The sequence below is a fragment of the Lucilia sericata genome, unplaced genomic scaffold (genome assembly GCF_015586225.1).
Source record: "Lucilia sericata isolate MDLA Ls3-8-SP2 unplaced genomic scaffold, ASM1558622v1 Contig000053F_arrow, whole genome shotgun sequence".
Classification (NCBI taxonomy): Eukaryota; Metazoa; Arthropoda; class Insecta; order Diptera; family Calliphoridae; genus Lucilia; species Lucilia sericata.
Window position 1 is genome coordinate 97462 of NW_023994089.1, and position 27140 is coordinate 124601.

Here is a 27140-nt window from a genome sequence, read left to right on the forward strand (position 1 = left end):
TTTAAGAATGTTTGAAATTGAAACTTGTGTAGTAAGAAAACCCTACAAACATTTGAAAGTTATAGTCCATAAAAGTTATCAAAGCATAATATAAAATTGTACTGGAAAAACGTAAATTTTTCGAGTTTATATCTTGAAATTACCAACTATTTAATTTACTACATTTTTCAACCTAAAGATCATAGGGGGATACCTTTTTTACGTATGTACATTGTAAATATATCTTCCAGACGACTATTTGAAGATATCTTGTTATTTTCACCCTGCTGATAATTTAGCAATGTCTCTTTTTATACCCTACACCACTATAGTGAGGAGGGTATTATACTTTTGTGGTGATATATCCATTCTCCAAATTTTATAAGGATCGGCCCATGGTTGACCCTAACTCCCATATAAAGCCTCTAGAAAATTAATTTTTCATCAATAAATTGCTTATATACTTCGGAATTAAGGTAAAATTTAATATAAAAGTTTCTTTATGAAAAATAAATAATTTTTAAAATATACTCATGGTGTAGGGTACAATATGGTCGGCCATGCCCGACTATACTTTCCTACTTGTTGTCTTTTAAGAGTATAGCTTAAAAGTATCGATCAAGCAGCACAATATCTTCTACCAACAAACATTTTTTATGAAAAGGAGCGCAAAACGGTATAGTGTCTTAAGCGACATGGCCACACATCAAATTTGTTGACTCAAACGGTAAGTTTTTTAATTGTGTTAGTGAAAAAACTCACATGTATATGTGCGGTGTGAGTTTTTTACTAACACAATCAAAAAACTTACCGTTTGAGTCAACCAATTTGATGTGTGGCCATGTCGCTTTAGGTCATTTCTTCGGATTTGATGTTGCTTACATCCTACTATCAACCTAACCTATACATATGTGTGGCCACAAATTGAAAGTTGTTGATGTTTCAAGATCATTTTTGCTTCGATATAATCAAATAAAATAGGGTCTAGATTGAATTTCGAAAAACCCTAAAAATCGTTTTTGTAAAATTTAATCAGTTTTATGATATATTAATTTCAGTTAATTATATTAAATGAAACTACATATGTAAAACAAGTAAGTACTTGGCCAGCCATATGATGATACCCTACATCAGTTATGAGAAAAACTGTGATTTTTTCATAATAATGCATTAATAAGCTCTTTTAGAAAACTAATTTTATAAAAGAGGCTTTATATGGATGCTGGAATCTGAAAGGATACATGTTTACCTCGAATGTATTTATACAAAATTTCATCTCAACATTGATATTTTTATGGGACTTAAATGACTAATCCCCATTTTCACCACCTCCAGTTATCGTTTAACCGGTAGTTATTCTTCCAGTTAAGACAATTTTTGTATGAACACTGTAAATATATCTTAAAGTTAAAAAATAACTAGACATGGTGAAAATGGAGTTAAGTTATTTTCTGATGGCGGCTTTGTATGGGGGCTAGATCAAAAGAGATCTGATCATTGCAAAATTCGGAAGAGTCTTAGAGGATTGTTTAAAACTTAATTGTGCCACTTTTTCTAGAGCCACGAGAATACTAAGCATAATAATGAGTTCAATAGCTCTAATCGGCAAGTTTAGTTGTATCGGGGCTAGGTAAAAATAATGTAGCATTTTATATGCTACTTATTTTTGAGATACTGATTTTCTGGAGAAATCTTTATATAGGGGCGGGGGTGAATTTTGACACTATAAGAGTTAGTTATGTCAAAATTCATTGCAATTCAAGCCAATTTCTAAGGGGGACTTTATATGAGGCCCGATTATTACAAAAATCGACAGTATCATTTATGCTTATTTAAAAGTTAAACCCACATTTTCTCAATGTCTGATTATTTCTTTATTTCATTCTCAGGATTGACAGTTTTCATATAAAAATTGTTTTAATCGGCAGTATATCTACCGTTTAAACAATAACCGGAGGTTGAGATATTGGCCCTTAAAAATTTGTACATATGGACACAATTTCCTATCCATTGATATACATATAAAACTTTTTTTTTGGAAATCTTTTTTATTTTAAATGATCATTTTATCAAAATAATGTGTTTCTAAAACAAAAATTTGATCCATTAAGTAAAAAATGCCTAATTAATATCAATTCTCGTCAATTCTTCATGATATTAAAATTAAGTTCGAATGCATAAGATTGATGAATATGTGTTTATTTTCAGATTTATGCTCTAATCTGAATATTCCCCCTTTTTATTACTCTATTCAACAACAATTTAAACAAATTTACAAAATTTTTACAGATTAACATCCAATTAACTAACAAAATAATTGATAAATAAAACAAATTGTTTACCTCTTCACTCACAGACTCCTCCTACTCAAATTTAACATTCCATGAATCTCGTTATATGCTGCCATAATCTAATCTAGTCTATAGACAAATAAACCCATTATTCTATGACCTTGACTATTTTCTATATAATTATTCCAATAATAAAAAAAAATAATGAAATTTTTTGTCATTGCTTTAAAAATATTTTCCAAATACATACTCAGGCAAATACTGTTTTCCCCAGAAAATTCTTATTGTTCGTTTTTAGAGATTAAAAAAAATGCTTAAAAACATCCTACTGCAAGCAAATCAATCAAAGTTGAAGAAGAATTTTTTCTTGAAGATTTTGTTGTTAAGAGACATTATTTATGGCAAATATTAATTAACTAAATTTATTTTTATTATTATATTAATGCTATTTAAAAGCAGGGTAACCGAAAATTAATCCTAAAAAGTGTGTTAATCAAATAAATACTTTAAACAATAAATATTTGTAATTAAAAAACTGTTCATATAACGAAACATTAAAACAAAGAATATGCTAAATATGCTTTTAAAAATATAATATGTTCTAATAAATTGTTGTTAAAATGGATTTTGGTTGCCCTGGTTATAATTATTGTTGTTGTTTTTTCATTAATTGGCATCCCACATGCCATAAATGACGTAGTTTTCTTTTTTAATTTGCCTTTATTTGTCTTTTTTATGGATATTACTCACTTCAATAATATTTGTTCTACATTATGAAATTAATAAAAAAAGTGAATATTTTTCTATGAATAAGTTGGCTAGGTCGAACTATTAATACACTCCCATATAAAAATATATCTATACACCCGAATTTTAAGTTACCTTAATGTTTTTAAAACAGATCAGAACAATGAAACCTGTTATGTTAAAAAAACCCATTTCCCAAATTGTGAAATTTACATTTTTGAACAATGGTAACCATAGTAAAAGATCGTTCTTATTCAAGGTTTCCAATCGATCCAGTTTTCATTATTGATGCCTTTTAGAAGTACTTAGCATTTCTTTCTTTTCAAGTATATTATAGTTCAAAAGTTGGAAATTGAATACCGTTATACTCAAAACATTGGTCCTGCATCCACCTTAAAGTATTTTTAATCGACTTATTATCATCTTCGATCGATCGACAAATCGCAATTTTAATTATAATTAATTTACGTATTGTCTTGTGGCCTCCGGTAGGTTTGTGTTCTAGTCTGGAAGACCTGAGGTGGTGGGTTCGATTTCCACCTGATACACTGCTAAAGGAGCACACAACAAGCCCGATAGAGCCTAGGTGTATTTGTTCGGATTTGACGTATATACATTCTCCTTTCAAACTAACTATGAATTGTTTTTGGCTAAGCCCAAATGGAATATACCATAAAAATTGGTGCAGAAGGGTACACAATTTATACTCAATATTTTATATTCAAGATCAAATGTCTGTTAAATCCGAAATTATCTCATTAATCTCATTAAAGTTATCATTAAATACATATCTATGTATCTTAAAAAAAATGAAAGAGCATTGTTAGTTCTAGACTGATTTGAAAATCAGATCGAATAAAACATTATCAAAATATTAGCATTATCATTATAATTTTCATAATATTCACATACCTACAGTGAATGGCTCTTAAAAAAGGGATTTTCCCTAAATTTCCTTATTTCGATATCATCACTTTTAATTTCCAGATGTTACACACCGAATAACAATAAATATATACAAAACATGTCTGTCCAACTTTCGATGATTGCGAAAGTAAAAAGAATATTCTACACATGGAAACAAAATAAAACAAATGCATATGTATTAAGGTTGCACACGAATATATCATTACGTTGTATTTAAACGAGACGAAAGAAATTTATTATTAAGAGGAAAGAATGAGCACAATCAACGGTAGCATTATAATTTAGAAATTTCGAATATTTAGTGGCATTAACCTTATAATTAGTAATTAAATTAAAAACAAGATAATACGATTATTACAATGTTGCCAATTGACACGCCGGTAGAGTTTCCTATAAGCAGTAGGTTGTTTGCATATACTGGGTAAAAAATCTTACTTCTATAAGTTTTTTAGAATATTTTCAAGCTATATAGCAATTAATACCATTTGCAACATTTACATGCATACAGATTAGCTTAATACTTGTATAAATCGTTCTTATCCAAGGTTTCCAATCGATCCAGTTTTCATTATTGATACCTTTTGGAAGTACTTAACATTACTTTCTTTTCAATTATATTATAGTTCAAAGGTTGGAAATTGAATACCGTTATACCCAAAACATTGGTCCTGCATCCACCTTAAAGTATTTTTAATCGACTTATTATCATCTTCTAAATCGATTAGTCCGCTCATGTAAACTGGACAAATCGCAATTTTAATTATAATTAATTTACGTATTGTCTTGTGGTCTCCGGTAGGTTTGGAAGACCGGAGGTGGTGGGTTCGATTTCCACCTGAGGCACTGGTAAAGGAGCACACAACAAGCCCGATAGAGCCTAGGTGTATTTGTTCGGATTTGATGTATATACATTCTCCTTTCAAACTAACTAACTATGTATTGTTTTTGGCTAAGCCCAAATGGAATATACCATAAAAATTGGTGCAGAAGGGTACACAATTTATACTGTTCTCCATAAAAGGTTCCCTTCAAGAAATCAATTTAACGCTAATAACACAGGCCAACAATATTTGAAAAAGGCCTAAACCCAAAGTCCTGTATAAAGTCCCCAATAAACTTTTTTAAAGGATTGAACTCCGCTGATTCTGAATATGGCTTCTCTTTCACGTCAGGTTTTCGAGATAAAGTCTGACTATATTTCAGACGTTATACACAACGCGTTTTTTATAGATGCAGAAATGAACCATGTTCGTCATTAAAACAACATGGTTCACAACATGCATTACATAGGACCACGTTGTGGATCTACTAGGTACTCTCATAATTATAGCAAAGAAGTAGTTTTGGAATTAGTCTGATGTAATGCATGTGACATCATAATGCATGTTTTTTTCGTATATTTGGAGTTGCTCTGGATCAGTGGTTTGAGGACTACGCTTTAGGTTGAATTATCTAGAAGAAAGAATATATAACAGAACTTAAATTTGTATTTACAAGTCAACAGATGACAATGGCGGTAAATGGGAGGCACTTTGCATTTTCCGGAAACTGCGCTGGTGACAATTGGAGAGAGAAGCGCCTCAATAGGTTTATTAGGATAACTTTTTCCAGGCAACGGATGTTACGAGGCTGCTGACTCGTAAGCATGAATGTTGATGAAATCTGTTGTTGTTGTTTTAGCGGCGACTCGTGTAAAGTCGGTGTGGCTGAGTTGATAATCTTTGGGTATTGTTCATTAAACTCCGAATCGTTCCGGTGGGAAAAACGGATTGTCGTGGGAACGGATGAAATCTGTTATTGTTGTTGTAACAGCTAAAACTATACAATAATCTAGTTGGAGGTTCCACATGAATGTCCAAGCCTAAAAATTGTGCTACTTCAACTGTGTGCCAGAACTAGTCTTGTTTTCCGCGGCAGGATTTCTTCTGTGTCTACTATTGGCGTTGGAAATCTTTGTCAAACCCTTTGTTTTGTCTTATTTTTTCGCTGGTGATATATCTGTATGGATTAAATCGAATTCTAGGCCATAACTTGCTAACGCCAAAATAAAGCACTTATTAGAGACTTTAACTACAATCAGGACAGATTATGAAGCAAATATGGGATATGATGGGATCAAGATATTACTAAAATAATTATACTTGGTCAGATTAACTTTCATTATGGAATTTATATCATAGAACTACAACTTTAGTCTTTGCGACTTGTGTCTAATAAAATGTTCGAAACATATGTAGTATTTACCGAATAATATGGATACCATCACGGGTGCTGGTGTCTACATTGCTGATACAGATATAATAAGGTGCTATATACTATCGGATGAATGAGAAACTACGGAACTGATACGAAATCACATTTGAAATCACGTTATTGATAACGGGCCATTGTTCTATTAGGGCTTTTGTCGGTAAGTGGGAAAATACCGTACCAAACTTCTGAAGTAGAGTGCACATCATCTGACACTCTCCTAGAGTACAAGGCCTTAGGCTAAAATGAGCGTTTCTTCGATTATAGACTCACTATAGTTTGACGAGCTATCATAATTTTCTTCCTTTAGGATAGGAATCCATTTACCTTTAGGAATCAGCTTAATTCCCTTTGGGCCTCTTGTTTATTTGGTTTTTCTTATTAGCGTTTCTTCGATTGTAGACTCACTATAATCTGACGAGCTATCATAATTTTCTTCTTTTAGGATAGGAATCCATTTACCTCAAGCTTATCAGCTTTATTCCCTTTAGGCCTCTTGTTTATTCCGTTTTTCTTATTTACTCTTGATTCTTCACTTTCTCAGAAGATATTACAATTGACCTTAATGGTCTACGAGTGAAGTTGCACCTGTTTCGTACATAACCGTTCTGAACATAACCGGGACACACTAATACACTGGGAAATTAAGTTGCAGACGGAACAGCTAAGGACTAGAACTGAGATTTTTATATTATCTTGTGTTGGATTTACATCTCACTCGATTTATTGTAATGGCACCACGTGCTTTCGTTTTATCTCAAAGTATGGTTATGTTTTGACTGGTGGAGTCCGTAAAATACTCAAACTAACACCATATCACTCTTAATCTTTTACTCGTGGAGTATCATTAAGAACTCAACTGTAATCTAAGTGTTGGAAGTTTCCAGTTTCCTATGTTAAAATATAGTTCGATTGGAGGATTTTCTTCTGGTGTTTTGGCTATATGCATCATCCATTAATCTTAAAATAAACATAGTCTAATGTACTAAGTACTTCTTCTGTTATGGAAGATTAATCAGAAGTTTTTGCTGATTCTATAACAAGTATGTAGTAGTTCTTCTTAGCAAATCAACACTTTTTAAATGCTTATGAAAATATATATTAACAATCTGATGAAGAGTTCTTAACAAAACTTTTCTGGACCATATTCAAAACAGAACTTTTCTGGACCACATTCTTGTCATTAACTCACTTTGTATTAACTCACTAACTGATAATGCTAGTGTATGAATTGGTTGATTGATGTCTTCTTATATTCCCAAATAAATTAAAATAACAAAAACTATTGCATAATTTTAGGTGCTAAACAAAAAAGGGATGCAAATACCGCTATGTTTAAAAGATATTTTAAAATAGAAAGTCGTTTATCTACTACTAATAATACTAATGAAAAGAAAAATTTTTGATATATTGAGTAACGTGAATGTTATTTATCAATATATGGTAATATAAATAATTTCATATTTAAAATTTTTACAGCAATTCACACAACAATCTCAGGTGCAAAAGAACAGTGAAAAGTATTAAACTAAATAAATATGTTTGGCGTATTTCCTTAATAAAATCTTAAACATGTTATATAAAGCAGTTCTAATTCAGTTATACTTCAATTCGAATTCTGTTCATTTCTAGTTTAGTTTAGTATGTATTTTTGTGGATGATTCTAGAAAATGTGGATGAATATTTAAAAATTAAAACTGTTACTTTTTTATGACAAGCGTCATCCTAATAAATAATTCGAAATTAAAAAAAAACTATTAAATATTTTTGATATATCTGTGGATATACGATTTTTGACAACTCCACAAGTTTATTGTGAGTTAGCCATGGTAGATCAAGTCTGTCGAAAGCATTTTAAATCTGTAATAATTTAAAGTTAAATTAATAAAACATACTTAACATTATCCATATATTTACCATGTGTCTATCATTGAACATCATTTTCACCATCCGGCTGAAAGTAAATTTTTCGGAATTCATAGCATACATTAGGAAGGATCATTTTAATAATTAATCAACTCTCTATAGCAGGAGTAGTTTAAACTTTCTTTTCAAATAAAAACAGATTCTTTTCATTCTTTGTAACAAATAGATTTTTTTTCTTTCGTTTACTTTAAATAGTTTTACTAAATTAGCAAATATTTTCTTTAAATGTTTCTTATATTGTATGATAACCTAAATTTCTAAACTAGAATTAAAAAGAAATTATGGTGTTTATATTTATTATGTATTAATTTTGGGTTTTTTTTATCAATTTTACTTTAAGTAAATTTTATTTTATTTAAATATTTAAAAATTAAATCAAAAACATTATTAAAACTAAAAAAGGTAAAAACGATGAGGCAGGGTGGGTGTTAAAGAGAAAATAGTAGTAACTAAAATAGACTTGAAATCAGAAAAATATGTTTTAAAATACTCAACAAAAACGAATAGATTTTCTAAATTTTTTTTAAAGCAAATTCTTTTTTTTTTACATAATTTTTACAAAAATTTATTTTGTACAAACTCAATAATGCTTTGAAGTTAAAAATTTTAGGAGAGAAGGAGTAGGAAGAAAAATATACATATAAAAAACAAAGTTTTATAAAAATCAAAATTTCTTATTGTTATATAAATTGTAAGTTTTTTTTTAATTTAAAAATGACTTGGTTATTATTATTTTAATGGGTTAATTATATTTAATTTATTTTTGTTATATATTTTTATAAAATATTAAAACCAAAATAATGCATTAATAATTTTCAAAAAAATTTTAAATGTTGTTTCTAAATTTTGATTGTAGACTGTTACAAAATGTTTGTAAATAAACAAGTTATTGTTTATTATATAGATTTTAAAAAACTTTAACGTGAAACCTAAAATCGTAGACAGCTTTGGTTTTCATGGGCCATGTTATTACTTTTCGACTTTTGATATAATTTACGAAATTTTGCAGTTTTTTTTAATAATTCAGATTATTTATGGTAATTTTCAATTTAAAATCAACCGAACTTTATGTTATTTTTTGAGATTAATTAACTTTTGAGAAAATGGGTCTTATAATCTAAAGCTTTAAAAATAAAATCGAGGATTTTTCTTTAAAACTATCAAAATTTCTTGTTAAGGACAAAATATTTCCGATCATGCTAGTCTAAGCAACTAAACATGGGAGATGTCTTAATTATGACGGTTTTCGGCTAAAATTCTATGTCAAACATCGTAAAAGATCTTGGCAGTTCAATTAGACACTAACAAAAGTATGTCTAGAACAAAAACATGATAAACCTTAGACCAAGAGTCTGTTTCTGTAAATGATAATGTACATTTCATTCATATTTTATATTAAAATAACAAATAATTTAGAATTTAAGTTGTTGCTTTCAGTATAAAGGCCCTAAATTTATTTTTATTGCAATTAATCTGGTTAAAGGGAAAGTCCCTTGGACATGAACAAAAAGTAATTGAACAATATTTGGAAATTTTTAAAAATCGGTAAAGAATTAAAGTCGGCGATATCTCTTTAGTTAATCGATAGGGATTTTATCCTTTGAATTCTTTTATTAATTCTGAATTTTCATATTCATTAAAAAGCAACCGGCCATATTCATTGTCAACAAAGTTTTAAGGGTATCTTTCTAAAATGCTGTTAATAAATAAGTCAACAATCTGACCCCATGTTAATCTATTTGTATTATGGAACAAGATGATGGCATATAAACCTTTTATAAATAAAAATCTTTTCTGAACCAAAGAAGAATTAAATTTTAAAGATTAATTAATTTTTTGTGGCAAAACGCTCTAAGTCCAGTTTTAAAACAAAAAAACGTGTTGCACTTTTTCCCAAATTATGTTACAATCAAAAAAACAAACTACGTTTGTCGAAAATTTATTTCTCTAAATTTTAAATTTAACGCATTATTAAAATAAAACCATTACTATTCATATATATTCATACTCTGTTTTTTCAATTCAAACAATAATAAGTGAAAAAAGTAAATAAAACTAAAAAAAAAACATCTTTTAAAAGAAACTTTCGTAATTGCATTAGTTAAATAATATTAAGTCTGTATTCGGTGTTTTGTAAAATAAGGATAACGACAAAAAGTTAAACTCTTATTGTCATATCTACAAAAACAATTGAACGAAAATAATACACATTCTATTAATTAATTAAAAAAATGAACATACTAATAATAAGTAAAACCGAAAATTTCACAAAATGTCATTATTTAGATTCTTCGCCACTCCTCTTTCCGTCTTTTTAACATCATTCGATTGCTCAATCAACTGTTTCCAAATGAGCTATTCTATATGTAGTATGTATGTATGTATATGCAAGTATTTGTATGTTATGTTATGTAGCCTATGTATAGTTTTAGTTTTAAGAATACTACTTTAATTTACATTAGTAATTGTTAACTGGTTGCTTGCAACTGTTGCTGTTTCTTATCCCACCATTCCTGTATACTGTTGACCATTTGTTTGCGACGAAATCTTAGCGATTCGGTTATACACATTTGTATGAAATTTGATTTCATATCTAAATCACCTTTAATCAAATTCAAATGTTCCAGCAGTTGGGAGTAGTTGCGACCCGGTTTGCGTATATCACGAAAAACTTGAGCACGTAGGTCTTGATTGTGTTTGCGGGCCAATTCTTTTTGTTCTTCGGTAAGCTGAAGTGGAAGAAGTGGAGGTTGTAGTACACTATTGTGATTGAGATGATTTGAAAATGCGGTTACAAATGGTGAAGTTCCTGCTGATGCTGAGGCAAGAGTCTCCCTTTTCAGCGAATCGAAACTATTGCTGTTGTTATTATTCATAGAGGACGAAAGAAGCGAGGAAGGTGGTGGCATTAAAGCTTGTTCTGGATCTACCTTTGCACTGTCTAGAGTTGAATCACTAGCTGTCGTTGAGGAGGACGTTGTTGTAGACGATGTTTGTATGATATTGCCATTGTGACATTGTTGTAATATTCGTGATATTTCCTGAGCATCATTAATATCGTTATGTTGTATGTGCTGCTGCGGCTGCTGCAGTTGTGTTGATGCTGTATGTTGCTGTATAATAGCTGGAATTTGATGTGTATGCTGTGGCAACTGTTGCTGTTGTTGCTGCGCGGCTTGTACATGATATGCATTGGTTGTTGCTGTTGATTGTTGTTGAGACACCATTGCCGGATTACTGATAAGGGGATTAACCATGCCATTGGTAGTTGTTTGGAGCATGGGTGCATTATAGATCATACTACCACCATTTAATGTTTGCTGCGTTTGGTGCTGCGTAGTACCAAGTCCAATGTGCGGTGATCCCATAAGAGGTGGTGGCAGCGTGGTTGGTTCATGCGGCATATTGTAATTCGCTAGATACGGATGCGGTGATGAGGCAGGAGAATGCTGTTGCATCATATGGGGATGAGGACTCATAGGTGGAGTTATTTGTCCATTATGCAGAGGGCCGACATGCAAACCCAAAGGATTCGAACTACTGGGTGGCGTTAAAATATCATTATTTGAACTATCACAGCTATTTTCTACGCCGACGCCATTTATGAAATCTCTAACGTAGCCATTAAAGGCAAATTCCTGATCTGGTGGTTCCTCGTCGGCAAAATCAGGAAATGCTACTACCAAGCGTTCTGGATCTCCATCCTCTGAAATTCCCGACGATATGGATGATGTTTCGGATGCCGAATCGTCTGTTTCCATATCGGAGAGGGATGATACTGAAGATGTTGCTGAGGACAAACTGGAGGGAGATGTAGGTGTACGGGGTCGGGAATCGGTAGAGGTGCGTCGGAAAACATAGTCATTGCGTATAGGACCAGCCTTACGTTTGCGCGGCCTAGAAGAATCCAATTTCTTGACAACACCTGATGGTCCCATCGATGATCCCGGGCTGCCAGGACCACCTGCTCCATTACCACCCTTCATGGGCGCCACTTCTCCCAGATCGGCTTCATCTACCATCACCATATGCTTATCCTTCTTATAAGGATTGCCAAACATGTGTTGTCTAACATTAGTGGGTTCAATTTCTCTCAAGGGATTGTCTTTATTCTTCAGATACTCCTGGTAGTTGCCCATCTCAGCAATAGGCAAACAATGACCCGAATCTTTAGCCACAAGGCTGATAGGTTGTGGTCTCATAAATGCTTCGCGCATGCGTCCTATTTCTTCAATAATATCTCGTCGTGGTATATCGAATGGATTGCGATAAGACTTGGCCGACGACTGTCTGGTTAGCTGCGGCACCACAATAGTGTAGTTTTCCAGTGGTTCTATTTCGGAGTGCAATTTAGCAAAGGTATCACGATGTAACGGATGACGCACTAAATCTCTGCGCAGCGGAACGCCAGGATTTAATTTCGCCGTCTCCACCTGCCGATACGGAGGTTTCGGTTGTTTCAGCTGCTTGTACACCTTCATACAGAGATTTTCTTGGTCCTGCTTGGCTGTATTCTTGATGTGCTTCAATTGGTTGGCAATGTTCGGTGACAAATAGTTATCCACATTTTCTGGCAACAGAAATTGCAACAAAGTATAGGGTACGGAAATATTAAGTAAAGCCTTACGCAGGAAAGGACAATAATAAGGGGGTATTGATCTGACGTAAGCATTAAATTTGTACATTAAGTCGTTTGGTGGACTCATATTGTATTTGTGTATAAGATCATGTAAGAGAGGCAGCAATGCTGGATAATTGTAGGCCAAAACATATAAATGAACCTGTGAAGTCGTGGAAGAAGGCTTCAAATAACCAAAAGGCAATTCAAAGCCATGCATGCCATTCGAAATAATCACCTGCCAGCATTTTTTCATTTCTCGTTTCTGCAAAATTTGGAGAGTCAAAGGGCTGGCTTCGATTTCATATTTATCCACTGGGAAATTGTGTACCATTTGTGGCTCCTCTACTGCAGGAGTAACTATTTTCAGTTTTGGATGAGCATCTCTCGATGGTAAAGTAACAGCCTTAGGGTCTGGCCAATAGGGTTCTGGCAGAGGCCAATAGCCTATCGGGAAGGTTTTCTGACTAATATGTTTTTGTACATAAATCATTTTCTTTAGAGGTTGGAAAATCAAATCCTGTAATGCCTCGTTGGGCATGTTGTTGGGATCTTTTGGTATTAGCGGTTCAAATTGTAAAACTACGCCGGGTTGCACTTTTTGCACCAAACTTTCTATGCATTGATTCAATACATGATGCGAACGCACTCGATATGACCTTCCTCCAGTTACCTCACACATTCTTTCGATGGGCGAATCGTCATGTGGTACTTTACCTTCCACCCGCTCATCTATTTTGTTGCCCGACATACGCAAGACCAGAGAAAACAAACGTTGATCCCAACGAAAAGGTTCTTTGGTGAATTTTGTACCCGGTATTTGGGTATTCAATGGCAATATTATATCCTGATGCACACCATTACGATAAGAGTAGCGTCCACCATCCGTTATGACAATTATTACCGATGGCTCTAAATAGAAAGGACATCTGCCTTGTCCATATGTATCAATACCAGATTGCATACGATTTAAATTTAACAAATCAAAAGCATTTTTCAGCGATTCCCCCATAGAGGTTAGACCGGTCGATTGTAGATTTTTCAGCTCATTCATGAAGGTGGCATGATTTTCCTTCCAACCTGCCTTAACATTAGCTGGCGGCTCTTCAAACGTCAGCAGCATATAACGATCACCCAGACAATCTTGTGTACGTTGTCTGTACTTCAGGAATGTTTCGACAGCTCCTTTGGCAATGTCCAAGTACGACTTTTGTACACCATTCACATAAGCTTTTTGGCACATGGACGACGAAGTGTCGACCAAAAAGAGTATAATAGTCATTTTATTGCTACTATAACTCTAGCTTTAGTGTTTAAAGTTTTCAATACAAACACTTAATTAAAACGTTTGTTTGTTTGTTTGTTTTTTTTTTTTTCAACGGATTGTGTGAATTTTAAATTTGTAACGAACGGTATTATTGTTTTCAAATATTACTTTTTTTTTGTTATAATATCCTTTACTTTTCTTCACTTGCTAATAAAAATAAGCGTTAAAAACGCTTATTTTATTTGTAGTCATCTTGTTTAAAATACATTCCTTTAAGTCTAATAAAATTCAAAATAAATCTGTAAATATTTAAAAGAAAAATACATGTATAAAATTTTTATTAGTGGTTAAATATTTTGTAATTTAATAGTAAATAGATTTTATGAAAATGTAGAGAGTAGTTTAAACTGAAATTAATAAGAAAACATGAATATTTTAGAATAAATATACCAAATTTAAAATATTACATATTTTAATTTTCATATTATGAGGATTCATTTCAGCGCTAAATCCGAATTACACCTAGCTGCTGAAGCCAAAGCTTTAAAATTTCAGAGGTACATAGATCTCATAGATAGAGGGAAATATAGGCAAAATTTAGGACCGACAACGCGACCATCGATCAGCTACTATACAAATATAAAGCAGACATTTCAGAAAATTCCCTAGGAATTTTTTAATTAAACGGACCAAGACTTTAAAAGTCTAAACTAAATGGAAGCTCACATCATGCATAGAAAATTTAAATTTTAAAATAGTACTAATTTATAACAAAATAAGTACTTTTTAAAGTTTTAAAGTACTTCACTAATTATTCGCTAGACTATCGATATACAATAGACTAGATTATAAACTAGACTATAGACTAGACTACAGACTAAATTATAGACCACACTATAGACTAGACTAAGACTAGACTATAGACTAGACTATAGACTAGACTATAGACTAGACTATAGACTAGACTATAGACCAGACTATAGACTAGACTATAGACTAGACTATAGACTAGACTATAGACTAGACTACAGACTAGACTATAGACTAGACTATAGACTAGACTATAGACTAGACTATAGACTAGACTATAGACTAGACTATAGACTAGACTATAGACTAGACTATAGACTAGACTATAGACTAGACTATAGACTAGACTATAGACTAGACTAGACTAGACTATAGACTAGACTATAGACTAGACTATAGACTAGACTAGGCTATAGACTAGACTATAGACTAGACTATAGACTAGACTATAGACCAGACTATAGACTAGACTATAGACTAGACTATAGACTAGACTATAGACTAGACTACAGACTAGACTATAGACTAGACTATAGACTAGACTATAGACTAGACTATAGACTAGACTATAGACTAGACTATAGACTAGACTATAGACTAGACTATAGACTATAGACTAGACTATAGACTAGACTATAGACTATAGACTAGACTATAGACTAGACTATAGACTAGACTATAGACTAGACTATAGACTAGACTATAGACTAGACTAGACTATAGACTAGACTATAGACTAGACTAGACTATAGACTAGACTATAGACTAGACTATAGACTAGACTATAGACTAGACTAGACTATAGACTAGACTATAGACTAGACTATAGACTAGACTATAGACTAGACTATAGACTAGACTATAGACTAGACTATAGACTAGACTATAGACTAGACTATAGACTAGACTATAGACTAGACCAACGGTTCCCAAAAGGGGGTCCGCGGACCCCTAGTGGTCCGTAGCAAAATCCTAGGGGGTCCGCGAAGACGAACGAAAAAAATCATGAATAATAAATATTCTCTATATGTTAGAAAATATTAAAAATATCTCCAAATTTTTCATAAATACTAAAATACACAATTTTTATTCAATAATCCCAGATTTGTTGGTGACTTTTTGAATTTTATTGTTTCGGTCGTTTATCAGGATGAAGCTAGGCCCTACAAATTTATTGTTTCACTTTTATAAAGTAAAGTATTACGTGATTTGTAATTTTTATAAATGTATATGTATCGAAATAAATGTTTTTATATCAGACGGATAATGATTTGCCTTAGAATTAAATACTGATACTGGTATCCCGGAATATGAAGTTAGGTCACATTTCATAATATTTTTTTAAATTGTAAGCAAAAGTGTGTATCTAGTTATTTTTAAATATAAATATTCCAATTCCGACGTGATACACAGATTTTATTTTTCATTTTGTTGTCCAATATTATTAAATCAACATCAGAAAATTCATAGCGTTTTGCGTAAATAGTCAAAAACACGCAGTAAAATAATTCGTAGGTATTTTAAAATTCAAATTTAAGATCCAAATTCACAGTACATTCGCAAAGCGTTAAGGTCATATTTTATGTGGGTAACGCATTACGCAACAACATCGAAGAAGTCTAACTTTCACATATTTTCCCGAAAACTTAGCTTACATACTCAGCTCACTCCTATGCAATTGCAAAAAAAATTAGAAACATGACTCTTTAAGCCAATGGTGCCCAAAATCACTATTCCCTATCACGCGAGATAGGGCAAGAATATTCTGCTGACGTTGCGTTGACTCACCTACACTATAAGCTTACTTGTGTATTTTCTTATTTGAGCATGTGCTAGTTGATTATCTCTCAACTTGCAAAACAAAATCAACTCAGTTGCTGATCAGCATTTGTCGAAGTAAGGTCTGTACGCAACTTTTTTAAAATCCACACAGAAATACAACAACAAAATTTTGAGAAAGCCGAATTTATGTAGGTGAATGAGAGAGTACAGCTGATAGTTTTTTATATATGAACTTTAATGTACGCTGTCTGTCAAAATCCATAATATCAATTTGACAGTTAGAATATACTTTTTAGTATGCAGTCATTTTATTAGTACAGTTTTATTTTGGGTTACATTTTGTTCTCTGCTGCTTTACCAATACAAATGAATGTGTAACAGTGTGTGTATGGGCAACACTGCTTTAAGCACATGTCGACAATACTTGATAAAGAAACCTTTTCGCTACCTTGGCGAGAAATGAACATGAAAGCTCTCACGATCATAAAATTAAACATATTTAAAACCATGCAATTGAAAACATCTCCGAAATACTAAATATTCTCAATGTACGGGAATATTTTATAGGGTTTATGGACCAGGACTAAGACAATTTTCGGATGAACAATTATTTATAACAATAAGATATCAAAATATTTATGGGGGTCCGTGAAATTAATTAAATTCCTCAAGGGGTCCGCGAAGTAAAAAACGGTGGGAAGCGCTGGACTAGACTATAGGCTAGACTATAGACTAGACTATAGACTAGACTATAGACTAGACTATAGACTAGACTATAGACTAGACTAGACTATAGACTAGACTATAGACTAGACTAGACTATAGACTAGACTATAGACTAGACTATAGACTAGACTATAGACTAGACTATAGACTAGACTATAGACTAGACTATAGACTAGACTATAGACTAGACTATAGACTAGACTATAGACTAGACTATAGACTAGACTATACTATAGACTAGACTATAGACTATACTATAGACTAGACTATAGACTAGACTATACTATAGACTAGACTATAGACTAGACTATATACTGGACTAAGACTAGATTATAATTAGAATGAGAACTATTTATCAAAAGTTTATAAGTTAGAAAAAGTACCAAAAATGTCGCGAGGGCACCGAAGTATTTTCGATATCAAAAAGTACTGAAAAAAGTACTAAGATACCCAATTTTCCATGGCAGGCTCATATCATTATTTTTTGTATTAAAGGAACAACTAATGTATTAATAGTAGAAAATCTAAACTAAGTTGAAAAGTTAATTATATGTAAATGTCGAAAATCTGTAAAATAAAATTTACAATCCAAATGATAAAAAAAGCAAAATGTTAAGTACAACATGTGTTTAGCATACACTTGTTAGATCTTTACATACGAAATATAGAAATACAGATTATGAGTACAACAAAAAAAAAATACAACAACAACAGCAATAATAAAAAATATTAAAGAGACAACTTGAAATAACAGCTGACTGTGATATGAACTTTTTGTTTTTAGTTTTTTTACAATTGCGTTTACAGAGTGTAAAAGATATTGAAAAGATAAATTAACTCAAGAAAAATAAAAGAATACCTTTTAAGTATAATGTTTTTTACATTATTTAACTTTCAACTAGACAAAAAATTTAATAAAGTTTATTCTAAAAAAAAACATACTTAGTACTAGTAGTTAAATAATTATCAAGAAACTAATTGAAATGACCTAAATGCTGTGAAATCAAAAAAAATCTCATAATCAATGCTAAATCTGTTTAGTTGTTGTAGATTTGTACTAATTATCCAGATTTTAATCGAACTAACAAAAGACAACATTAATGCATTTTCTTTCTTATTTTATTTCTTTAATAGCCCCCTTTTACACCCTACACTCATCACAGCTCGAGGGAAGCTTTTCACTATCAGTTGGCAAATGACACAAATGTGTGTTTATCCAACTCTTTTTATTTTATTTATTTTTTTCTTATTCGTGGCTATATAATTTTTTTGACAAGCAGAAAATATATTGTGGGAATAATTGAGAGAATTATGCTCATAATGGTAAAAAAAGGTATGCAGAAAAATAAAATAAAAATTAACGGCAAGTACTCAGAGTATTAAAGAAAATATGTGTTTTTAAAATGAGTGCATTTATGGGTTTATGAGTTGCCAATGTCTATTTAAAATTAATTTAATGAATTTAGTGGAAAATTTTGAGTTTGTACTGATATTCGTAACATTCAAAAAAAATTTGTTCTACATCCACCTTAAAGTACAGCTATCGGCTCAGAATCACATTTACCTATATATGACCGCCCGTATGTCCTTTTGTGTGTGCATGTAAACCTTGTGCGCATGCTACAGGTCAATTATTTCACCTAACTTCATACAATCGTACTATAGGGCATTTGAGATCATAATTATTTTAAATGTTCTAGTATCGCAACAAAAATCGACAAAACTTAGCTTTATATACATAAGTCTAACTGATACTGCCCGTTTTTTGTAATGATCGGGTCTCATTTGACCTTAGTTCCATACAAAATTCCCTTCAGAAAATAAATTAAAGGTCACTTATTAACAATAGTGTCACGATGGAATTTTACATAACTAACTTTAATTTAAACGTTATAAGGATAGGCACATATTTACCCTTGCCCATTTACTTGCATATAACCCCTCTTTCAGAAAATCACTTTTTTGTCAACAAATTGTTAAAATATTTAGGAATTAAAGTAAAAAAGAACTTAAATGCTTTATTATTACACAGAAAAAATTAATTTTAAAAAATTTTTAATTAAACGAATAATCAAAAATTTTAAAAGGGTTCAATTCATTTTGTATTTGATTCATAAAAATGTATAATCAAGTACGTATTTAAGAACAACAAAAATGAAAAAAATAAAAATTTTGTGTACGAAATCAATTATAAAGGCCCAAATAGACTACACAAGCGGCTTGACAAGCATACCAATATTTTACGTTTGTGCAAGCCTGTTGTGTAGTGTATGAGGGTGTTTCGTGTTTGTACAAATTCTGGCTGTTTGTTTGTACAAAAATTTTAAAAATTTGATTTTTACACAAACATATTGAATTTTTTTCAAACCGTTTGTATTGTTTATATTTATTAACAACAAATTTTTCACAAAATGTCCATTTATAAGAAAAATTGTCATCTGTATCTTTTCAAGTCCACAAAAACGTGAAAAAATCGGTGTTTGTACGAGCAATGTTTGTGTAGTGTGTGTGGGAATGAAAAAAGTATGTTTGATAAGCCGCCTGTGTAGTCTATTTGGGCCTTAAGTAGTAATTGAATATACAATTTTTGTTATAGGTTGAACTTCAAAAATAAAATAATTGAAAACGAGGTTTTGGTAATTGAAATCGTTTTTCAGTTTTTTCTGTGTAAAAATGATAAACATTTTTAAAGGGTGTGAAGTTAAATTCGTCGGCCAGATACGTCCCACACCACATATGTCAAATACGTTCCACATACTATAAAATTCGTTTTCAAATGAATTAAAATTTATTTTTTAATAAAACGAGCACCAAATAAAATGTTTTTTAAGAAATAAAGTAAAATTATATTAAAATATATTCAAAAAATTTATATATAAAATAAAATATAGAATTTTCAAATGCAAAAAACAGACACTTGGAGAAGACATGAATCGGGGTACCGAAAAACTGGAAGTAGCCCAGGACTAGTTCTTTCCAAAAATGTATAGTTTATATGCAATTCCAGCTCTGGATAATTTTGACGATTTTTTTAAAAATCATCAAATTTTGCCAAAAATAGTGGAATTTTCAAGTGGCTCCAAAGAGCATTTGGAGAAGACATGAATCGGGGTACCGAAAAACTGGAAGTAGCCCAGGACTAGTTCTTCCAAAAATGTATAGTTTATATGCAATTCCAGCTCTGGATAATTTTGACGATTTTTTGAAAAATCATCAGATTTTGCCGAAAATTAAGGAATTTTCAGGTGGCTCCAAAGAGCATTTGGAGAAGACATGAATCGGGGTACCGAAAAACTGGAAGTAGCCCAGGACTAGTTCTTTCCAAAAATATATAGTTTATATGCAATTCCAACTCTGGATAATTTTGACGATTTTTTGAAAAATCATCAGATTTTGCCGAAAATTAAGGAATTTTCAGGTGGCTCCAAAGAGCATTTGGAGAAGACATGAATCGGGGTACCGAAAAACTGGAAGTAGCCCAGGACTAGTTCTTTCCAAAAATATATAGTTTATATGCAATTCCAACTCTGGATAATTTTGACGAATTTTTGAAAAATCATCAAATTTTGCCAAAAATAGTGGAATTTTCAAGTGGCTCCAAAGAGCATTTGGAGAAGACATGAATCGGGGTACCGAAAAACTGGAAGTAGCCCAGGACTAGTTCTTTCCAAAAATGTATAGTTTATATGCAATTCCAGCTCTGGATAATTTTGACGATTTTTTGAAAAATCTTCAGATTTTGCCGAAAATTAAGGAATTTTCAGGTGGCTCCAAAGAGCATTTGGAGAAGACATGAATCGGGGTACCGAAAAACTGGAAGTAGCCCAGGACTAGTTCTTCTTAAAAATATATAGTTTATATGCAATTCCAGCTCTGGATAATTTTGACGATTTTTTGAAAAATCATCAAATTTTGCCAAAAATAGTGGAATTTTCAGGTGGCTCCAAAGAGCATTTGGAGAAGACATGAATCGGGGTACCGAAAAACTGGAAGTAGCCCACGACCAGTTCTTTCCAAAAACATATAGTTTATATGCAATTCCAGCTCTGGATAATTTTGACGATTTTTTGAAAAAACATAAAAAGCATATGTTACACAAAATCATAAAATACATTCATACAAACGTACAAAAATTACCTTTCGATCCTCAACACTTGTGTTGTTATAAACGATCAATAAAAGAATCGACATTTTGCGAATTTTCTCAAATAATTGCTTCATTTTTTGACTTATTGTAGAGTTTTTTCAATTTTCACAACGAATACGAAAAATATTACCTGAGAATGGTTATTGTGGTAGTCAACTAGCGCGGTCAAGTAGAGTCGAAGGGACTCTACTTTTACATTATTAGTACCTGAGAATATAAAAAACACAAGAAAAAAATCGTGCTGTCATAAAAAAATTACAGAAATCATATATAAAAAACGGCTATCCCAACAACAAATTAACAGCGCCCAAAACCATCAAACCTATTGGCAGCGAAGCAATAAAATATGCATAATTTTCATGGAAAACTTACAACAATATTTTGCTACCTCCATCACTCTCATTATTTATTCACAAAATAAAATTATGAACTACCGTCAAGATAATTCTTTAAAAAGAGTTCATTGAGTGATATTTAATATTAACAAAAGTGAAAAACAATATGAAAGAAATGTTTATTTTTTATTGAAAGTATTTTATTTATACGTAAAAACTGTTAACGAAAATTCAAATCAAATACTGAACAACAGAAGTTGATTTTTGAAATATTTTTCATAATAAGAATAATAGTATCGACCTGAAACTACCTACATTTTACGCAAAATTTGATGATTTTTCAAAAAATCGTCAAAATTATCCAGAGCTGGAATTGCATATAAACTATATATTTTTAAGAAGAACTAGTCCTGGGCTACTTCCAGTTTTTCGGTACCCCGATTCATGTCTTCTCCAAATGCTCTTTGGAGCCACCTGAAAATTCCTTAATTTTCGGCAAAATCTGATGATTTTTTAAAAAATCGTCAAAATTATCTAGAGCTGGAATTGCATATAAACTATACATTTTTGGAAAGAACTAGTCCTGGGCTACTTCCAGTTTTTCGGTACCCCGATTCATGTCTTCTCCAAATGCTCTTTGGAGCCACCTGAAAATTCCACTATTTTTGGCAAAATTTGATGATTTTTCAAAAATTCGTCAAAATTATCCAGAGCTGGAATTGCATATAAACTATATATTTTTGGAAAGAACTAGTCCTGGGCTACTTCCAGTTTTTCGGTACCCCGATTCATGTCTTCTCCAAATGCTCTTTGGAGCCACCTGAAAATTCCTTAATTTTCAGCAAAATCTGATGATTTTTCAAAAAATCGTCAAAATTATCCAGAGCTGGAATTGCATATAAACTATACATTTTTGGAAAGAACTAGTCCTGGGCTACTTCCAGTTTTTCGGTACCCCGATTCATGTCTTCTCCAAATGCTCTTTGGAGCCACCTGAAAATTCCACTATTTTTGGCAAAATTTGATGATTTTTCAGAAAATCGTTAAAATTATCCAGAGCTGGAATTACATATAAACTATACATTTTTGGAATGAACTAGTTCTGGGCTACTTCCAGTTTTTCGGTACCCCGATTCATGTCTTCTCCAAATGCTCTTTGGAGCCACTTGAAAATTCCACTATTTTTGGCAAAATTTGATGATTTTTCAAAAATTCGTCAAAATTATCCAGAGTTGGAATTGCATATAAACTATATATTTTTGGAAAGAACTAGTCCTGGGCTACTTCCAGTTTTTCGGTACCCCGATTCATGTCTTCTCCAAATGCTCTTTGGAGCCACCTGAAAATTCCTTAATTTTCGGCAAAATCTGATGATTTTTCAAAAAATCGTCAAAATTATCCAGAGTTGGAATTGCATATAAACTATATATTTTTGGAAAGAACTAGTCCTGGGCTACTTCCAGTTTTTCGGTACCCCGATTCATGTCTTCTCCAAATGCTCTTTGGAGCCACCTGAAAATTCCTTAATTTTCGGCAAAATCTGATGATTTTTCAAAAAATCGTCAAAATTATCCAGAGCTGGAATTGCATATAAACTATACATTTTTGGAAGAACTAGTCCTGGGCTACTTCCAGTTTTTCGGTACCCCGATTCATGTCTTCTCCAAATGCTCTTTGGAGCCACTTGAAAATTCCACTATTTTTGGCAAAATTTGATGATTTTTCAAAAAATCGTCAAAATTATCCAGAGCTGGAATTGCATATAAACTATACATTTTTGGAAAGAACTAGTCCTGGGCTACTTCCAGTTTTTCGGTACCCCGATTCATGTCTTCTCCAAGTGTCTGTTTTTTGCATTTGAAAATTCTATATTTTATTTTATATATAAATTTTTTGAATATATTTTAATATAATTTTACTTTATTTCTTAAAAAACATTTTATTTGGTGCTCGTTTTATTAAAAAATAAATTTTAATTCATTTGAAAACGAATTTTATAGTATGTGGAACGTATTTGACATATGTGGTGTGGGACGTATCTGGCCGACGAATTTAACTTCACACCCTTACATTTTTAATATACTCTTGTTTTATATGATGTTAATTACGCTACAAGCTAATTTTACTAAATGATTTTTAGAACTGAAAGGTGTTTTTGGAATATTTAATATCATTAATTTAAAACCAAGATTAATAAAATCGGATAGAAAATAATTCACGAATTATATTGCAGTTCATTACGAAAAAAATTTCATTACTTTCGTTAATTGTCACATGTAGGTGTGTATCTTAATGAAATTATTTTTGGAAAATATAACAAATTTTCTTAATAGGTATATACGAAAAAATATTACGAAAGGTTTTCGTACTTTCGTAAAATTAGAATCATATTTCATATTATATACGAAAGCATGGATTACTTTCAGGATAGTTTAGATATTATTAAATATTAAACTTCATGCCATTGAGAAAAAATCGTAAAACAAATCAGTAAATAAATAACAATTCAATGAAATGTAAAACCAAGGTATTAAGCATTTTCACAATAATTACACTGTACGTAAAATTTCAACTTTCAAAAAGACACAGAAAAACGCCGAAACACGTGAACTTATTTTTCAGTCGCAGAATCTAGTGATATACTCCGTTTTGAAAAGTTAGGTCAAAATCGGGAGATATTGCATTTTAAAGTTTAAACTGTTTCTGAGGTGTTTCTTGATTATTATTATCGATTTGAATTATGCATATAGGTATATTTAGTTTTTCAGCCTGAGTGAAAACTTTTTTCAAATTTTAAAAAAATTAAATATCACCTCATAAAAGTTCATACTTTAAAACGCAATATCTCCCGATTTTGACCCAACTTTTCAAAACGGAGTATGCCATTAGATTCTACGACACAAAATTATGTTTAGGTGTCTCGGCGTTTTTCTGTGTCTTTTTGACATACTTACAGTGTTATTTTTCAAATTCTTTATTATAGCCCGTTACTCATTCTGTATTTTGGCAACCCTGACAAGGTTAAACAAATTTCACATAATACGTGTATGAGTGAGAAATGCACACAATTTAGAGTGGAGTAAAATAAAATAAATAACAATGCCGAAAAAAAAAATTAAGACGATAAAACTAATTTTTTAAGAATTTTTTTCAATCACTTAGCAATTTCTCAATTAGAAAGTGAAAAATAAAAGCAAAATTGAATTGGCAATTTAATAATGACACTCAAGAAGTAAAGAGTGTGAGAACAGTTTGACATGTGTAAACTGAATTACCGTTAATTTCGAATAGAAATTATCAAAATTAAATAGGTATGTAAACAAAAGAAAATTTAGAAATGACAACAAAATTGCAATGTGTTGCGAGCAGGTGGGTGGGTATAGAAGGTTGAGTGGATATTTTTATTAAATAAACGATTGAATTTAAGGAAGTGGAAGAAATTGCAGTTAAATTTTTATATAGTGATGCCATAATTAGTAATTCTCCCAATTAAGTTTTCCGCGCTTTCACGGAATATTTTAGAAAATTGTCAACAAAGTTAATTTGATAAAGTAGAAGAATAATTATTTCGTATTAAAACTTAATACACTTTCAAGGTTTTTAACATTTATGTAAATAAAAACATATTTGTTTACTAAGCTTTGCGAACTTTTGTTAATATTTTAACCCAAAAAAGCACATGGACTTAAATGTCAACCTGCGACTGGAGTACATTTTTGTAATCATCACTTTTTCCCATATTTGCATCCTAAAGTACGCAATAATTTACCGTATGCGTTACAATAACAACAAAAACTGCACTCGGGAATACAAATTAAAAACGCACACCGCATCGCAACTAAAAAAACTTAATCTCATGAGTTAATTTTTTTGTATGGTCTCTGGTTAAAATTAATAATCATACACAAACACACATTACTTTGTTGTCGAGACTTTTCAGTTAAAAATGAGAAACAGCAACAAACAACAAAAACAAAACGATACAATTTTAAATTCTTGCTCACAAGTCTGTCTTTTCTTTGCTTTTTAGTTGGTTGGTTTGGTTTGTCAGTGTGTGCTTTTGTTGCTGTTAGTTGTTCTCCTAATAAAAAATGCAATATTGTTGTTACTGCTTTCATTTATTTTTTTAAACTTCCACACTTCTCTTGAGTAATTTGTTTTTTTATTACAACAAACATCAATCTACGTCTATTTCGCTTAAACTTCTTCTTGACACCATCTACTAAAACTAAACTGAAAATCAACCAGCCAGTTTACTAAACACTCGACCAATCAACCAACCAACCGACCGACCAACAACATCCATCACATCCACAATCCTCGTCATCTACTTTACTACACTCACAGTAACTCACTCAATCACTCGATTTTATTTTAATATTTGCTTGTTTTTTGACACTAGAAGGTAAAAAATAGATTTTGTATTTTATTTTTTGCTTACAACAATTTTTTTATCACTAAACGGAGCGCGGCGAGCACAAAAACGCTCTTATTCTCTTCTTTTTATTAATTTTGTTATTGTTCCACTGTGTTATATATTTTTTTCCTCATGTGTCTCTTCTGCTGCTGCTGTTGATTTTGTTGTTGTTGCGCTGATTACACACACTTCTCTTTTGTTATTTTTAAAATATTTTTCTTTTACTTTTTTTCCTCTGTTGTATTTGCGTTGCTGTGTTATTTTCCTTTTTATATACTTATTTAAACAACCTCTCCATCCAAAAGTAAGAAACGAACTGTCAAATTCGTGCAATTCAAAAGTAATAGAAGCGAGAATTTTTCTTTGTTTCGTTTTATTCTTTCTATTCGTTCACTCAAATGTCATTAAAATGTTCAGCGAGCTATGTTTCATAAGTGGATGTTCAACAAGGGAAGATTACAAATATTAAAATTTAGTACATGGAATACTTAACAGTACACCCCGGTTTAGTATTTCTTAATTTCTATTTAATAATTTGTAACAGGTTTGTTTTAGAGTGTTGCACTTTATTTGTTCTAGTCTATAAAATATCCAAAAAAGTACGCGAACAACAATTTGTAAAAAATTGCAAGCGTCTGTTTATAAACAAAATAATAGTAATACCTCTTATACTAAAATTTAAATTACTAACATATCACTAAAAACAAACAATTGATAAAATGATACTTTTTATAAACGAACTGACAAACTTTCATAATTATTAGGCTTCACGCAATATTTTTGAAATTGTGATATCATACCTTTTATTACAGTTTTTGGCGTAATTATTTTGTTAAAATTTCAACTCCTTCATCTGCATATCTGCGGCCAAAATACCGATTTTGGGCGACATTTTTTTATAGTCCGAAAACTGCTGTA

General features: G+C 31.4%; 1 protein-coding gene across 1 annotated transcript; it reads right to left on the reverse strand.

Moving 5' to 3' along the window:
• Positions 1-10212: 10212 nt before the first annotated feature.
• On the reverse strand, positions 10213-26545 carry LOC119616017 (integrator complex subunit 6). Its single transcript, XM_037972143.1, has 2 exons — positions 26247-26545; positions 10213-14304 (listed from the first exon to the last, which is right to left on the reverse strand). The coding sequence occupies exon 2, from the start codon at positions 14018-14020 to the stop codon at positions 10589-10591; it is 3432 nt and encodes a 1143-aa protein (XP_037828071.1). The 5' UTR covers positions 14021-14304; positions 26247-26545; the 3' UTR covers positions 10213-10588.
• Positions 26546-27140: the final 595 nt, after the last annotated feature.

Excerpts from the sequence above, each read along its gene's own strand:
- LOC119616017 (XM_037972143.1), bottom strand. The coding sequence starts at position 14,020 with ATGACTATTATACTCTTTTTGGTCGACACTTCGTCGTCCATGTGCCAA.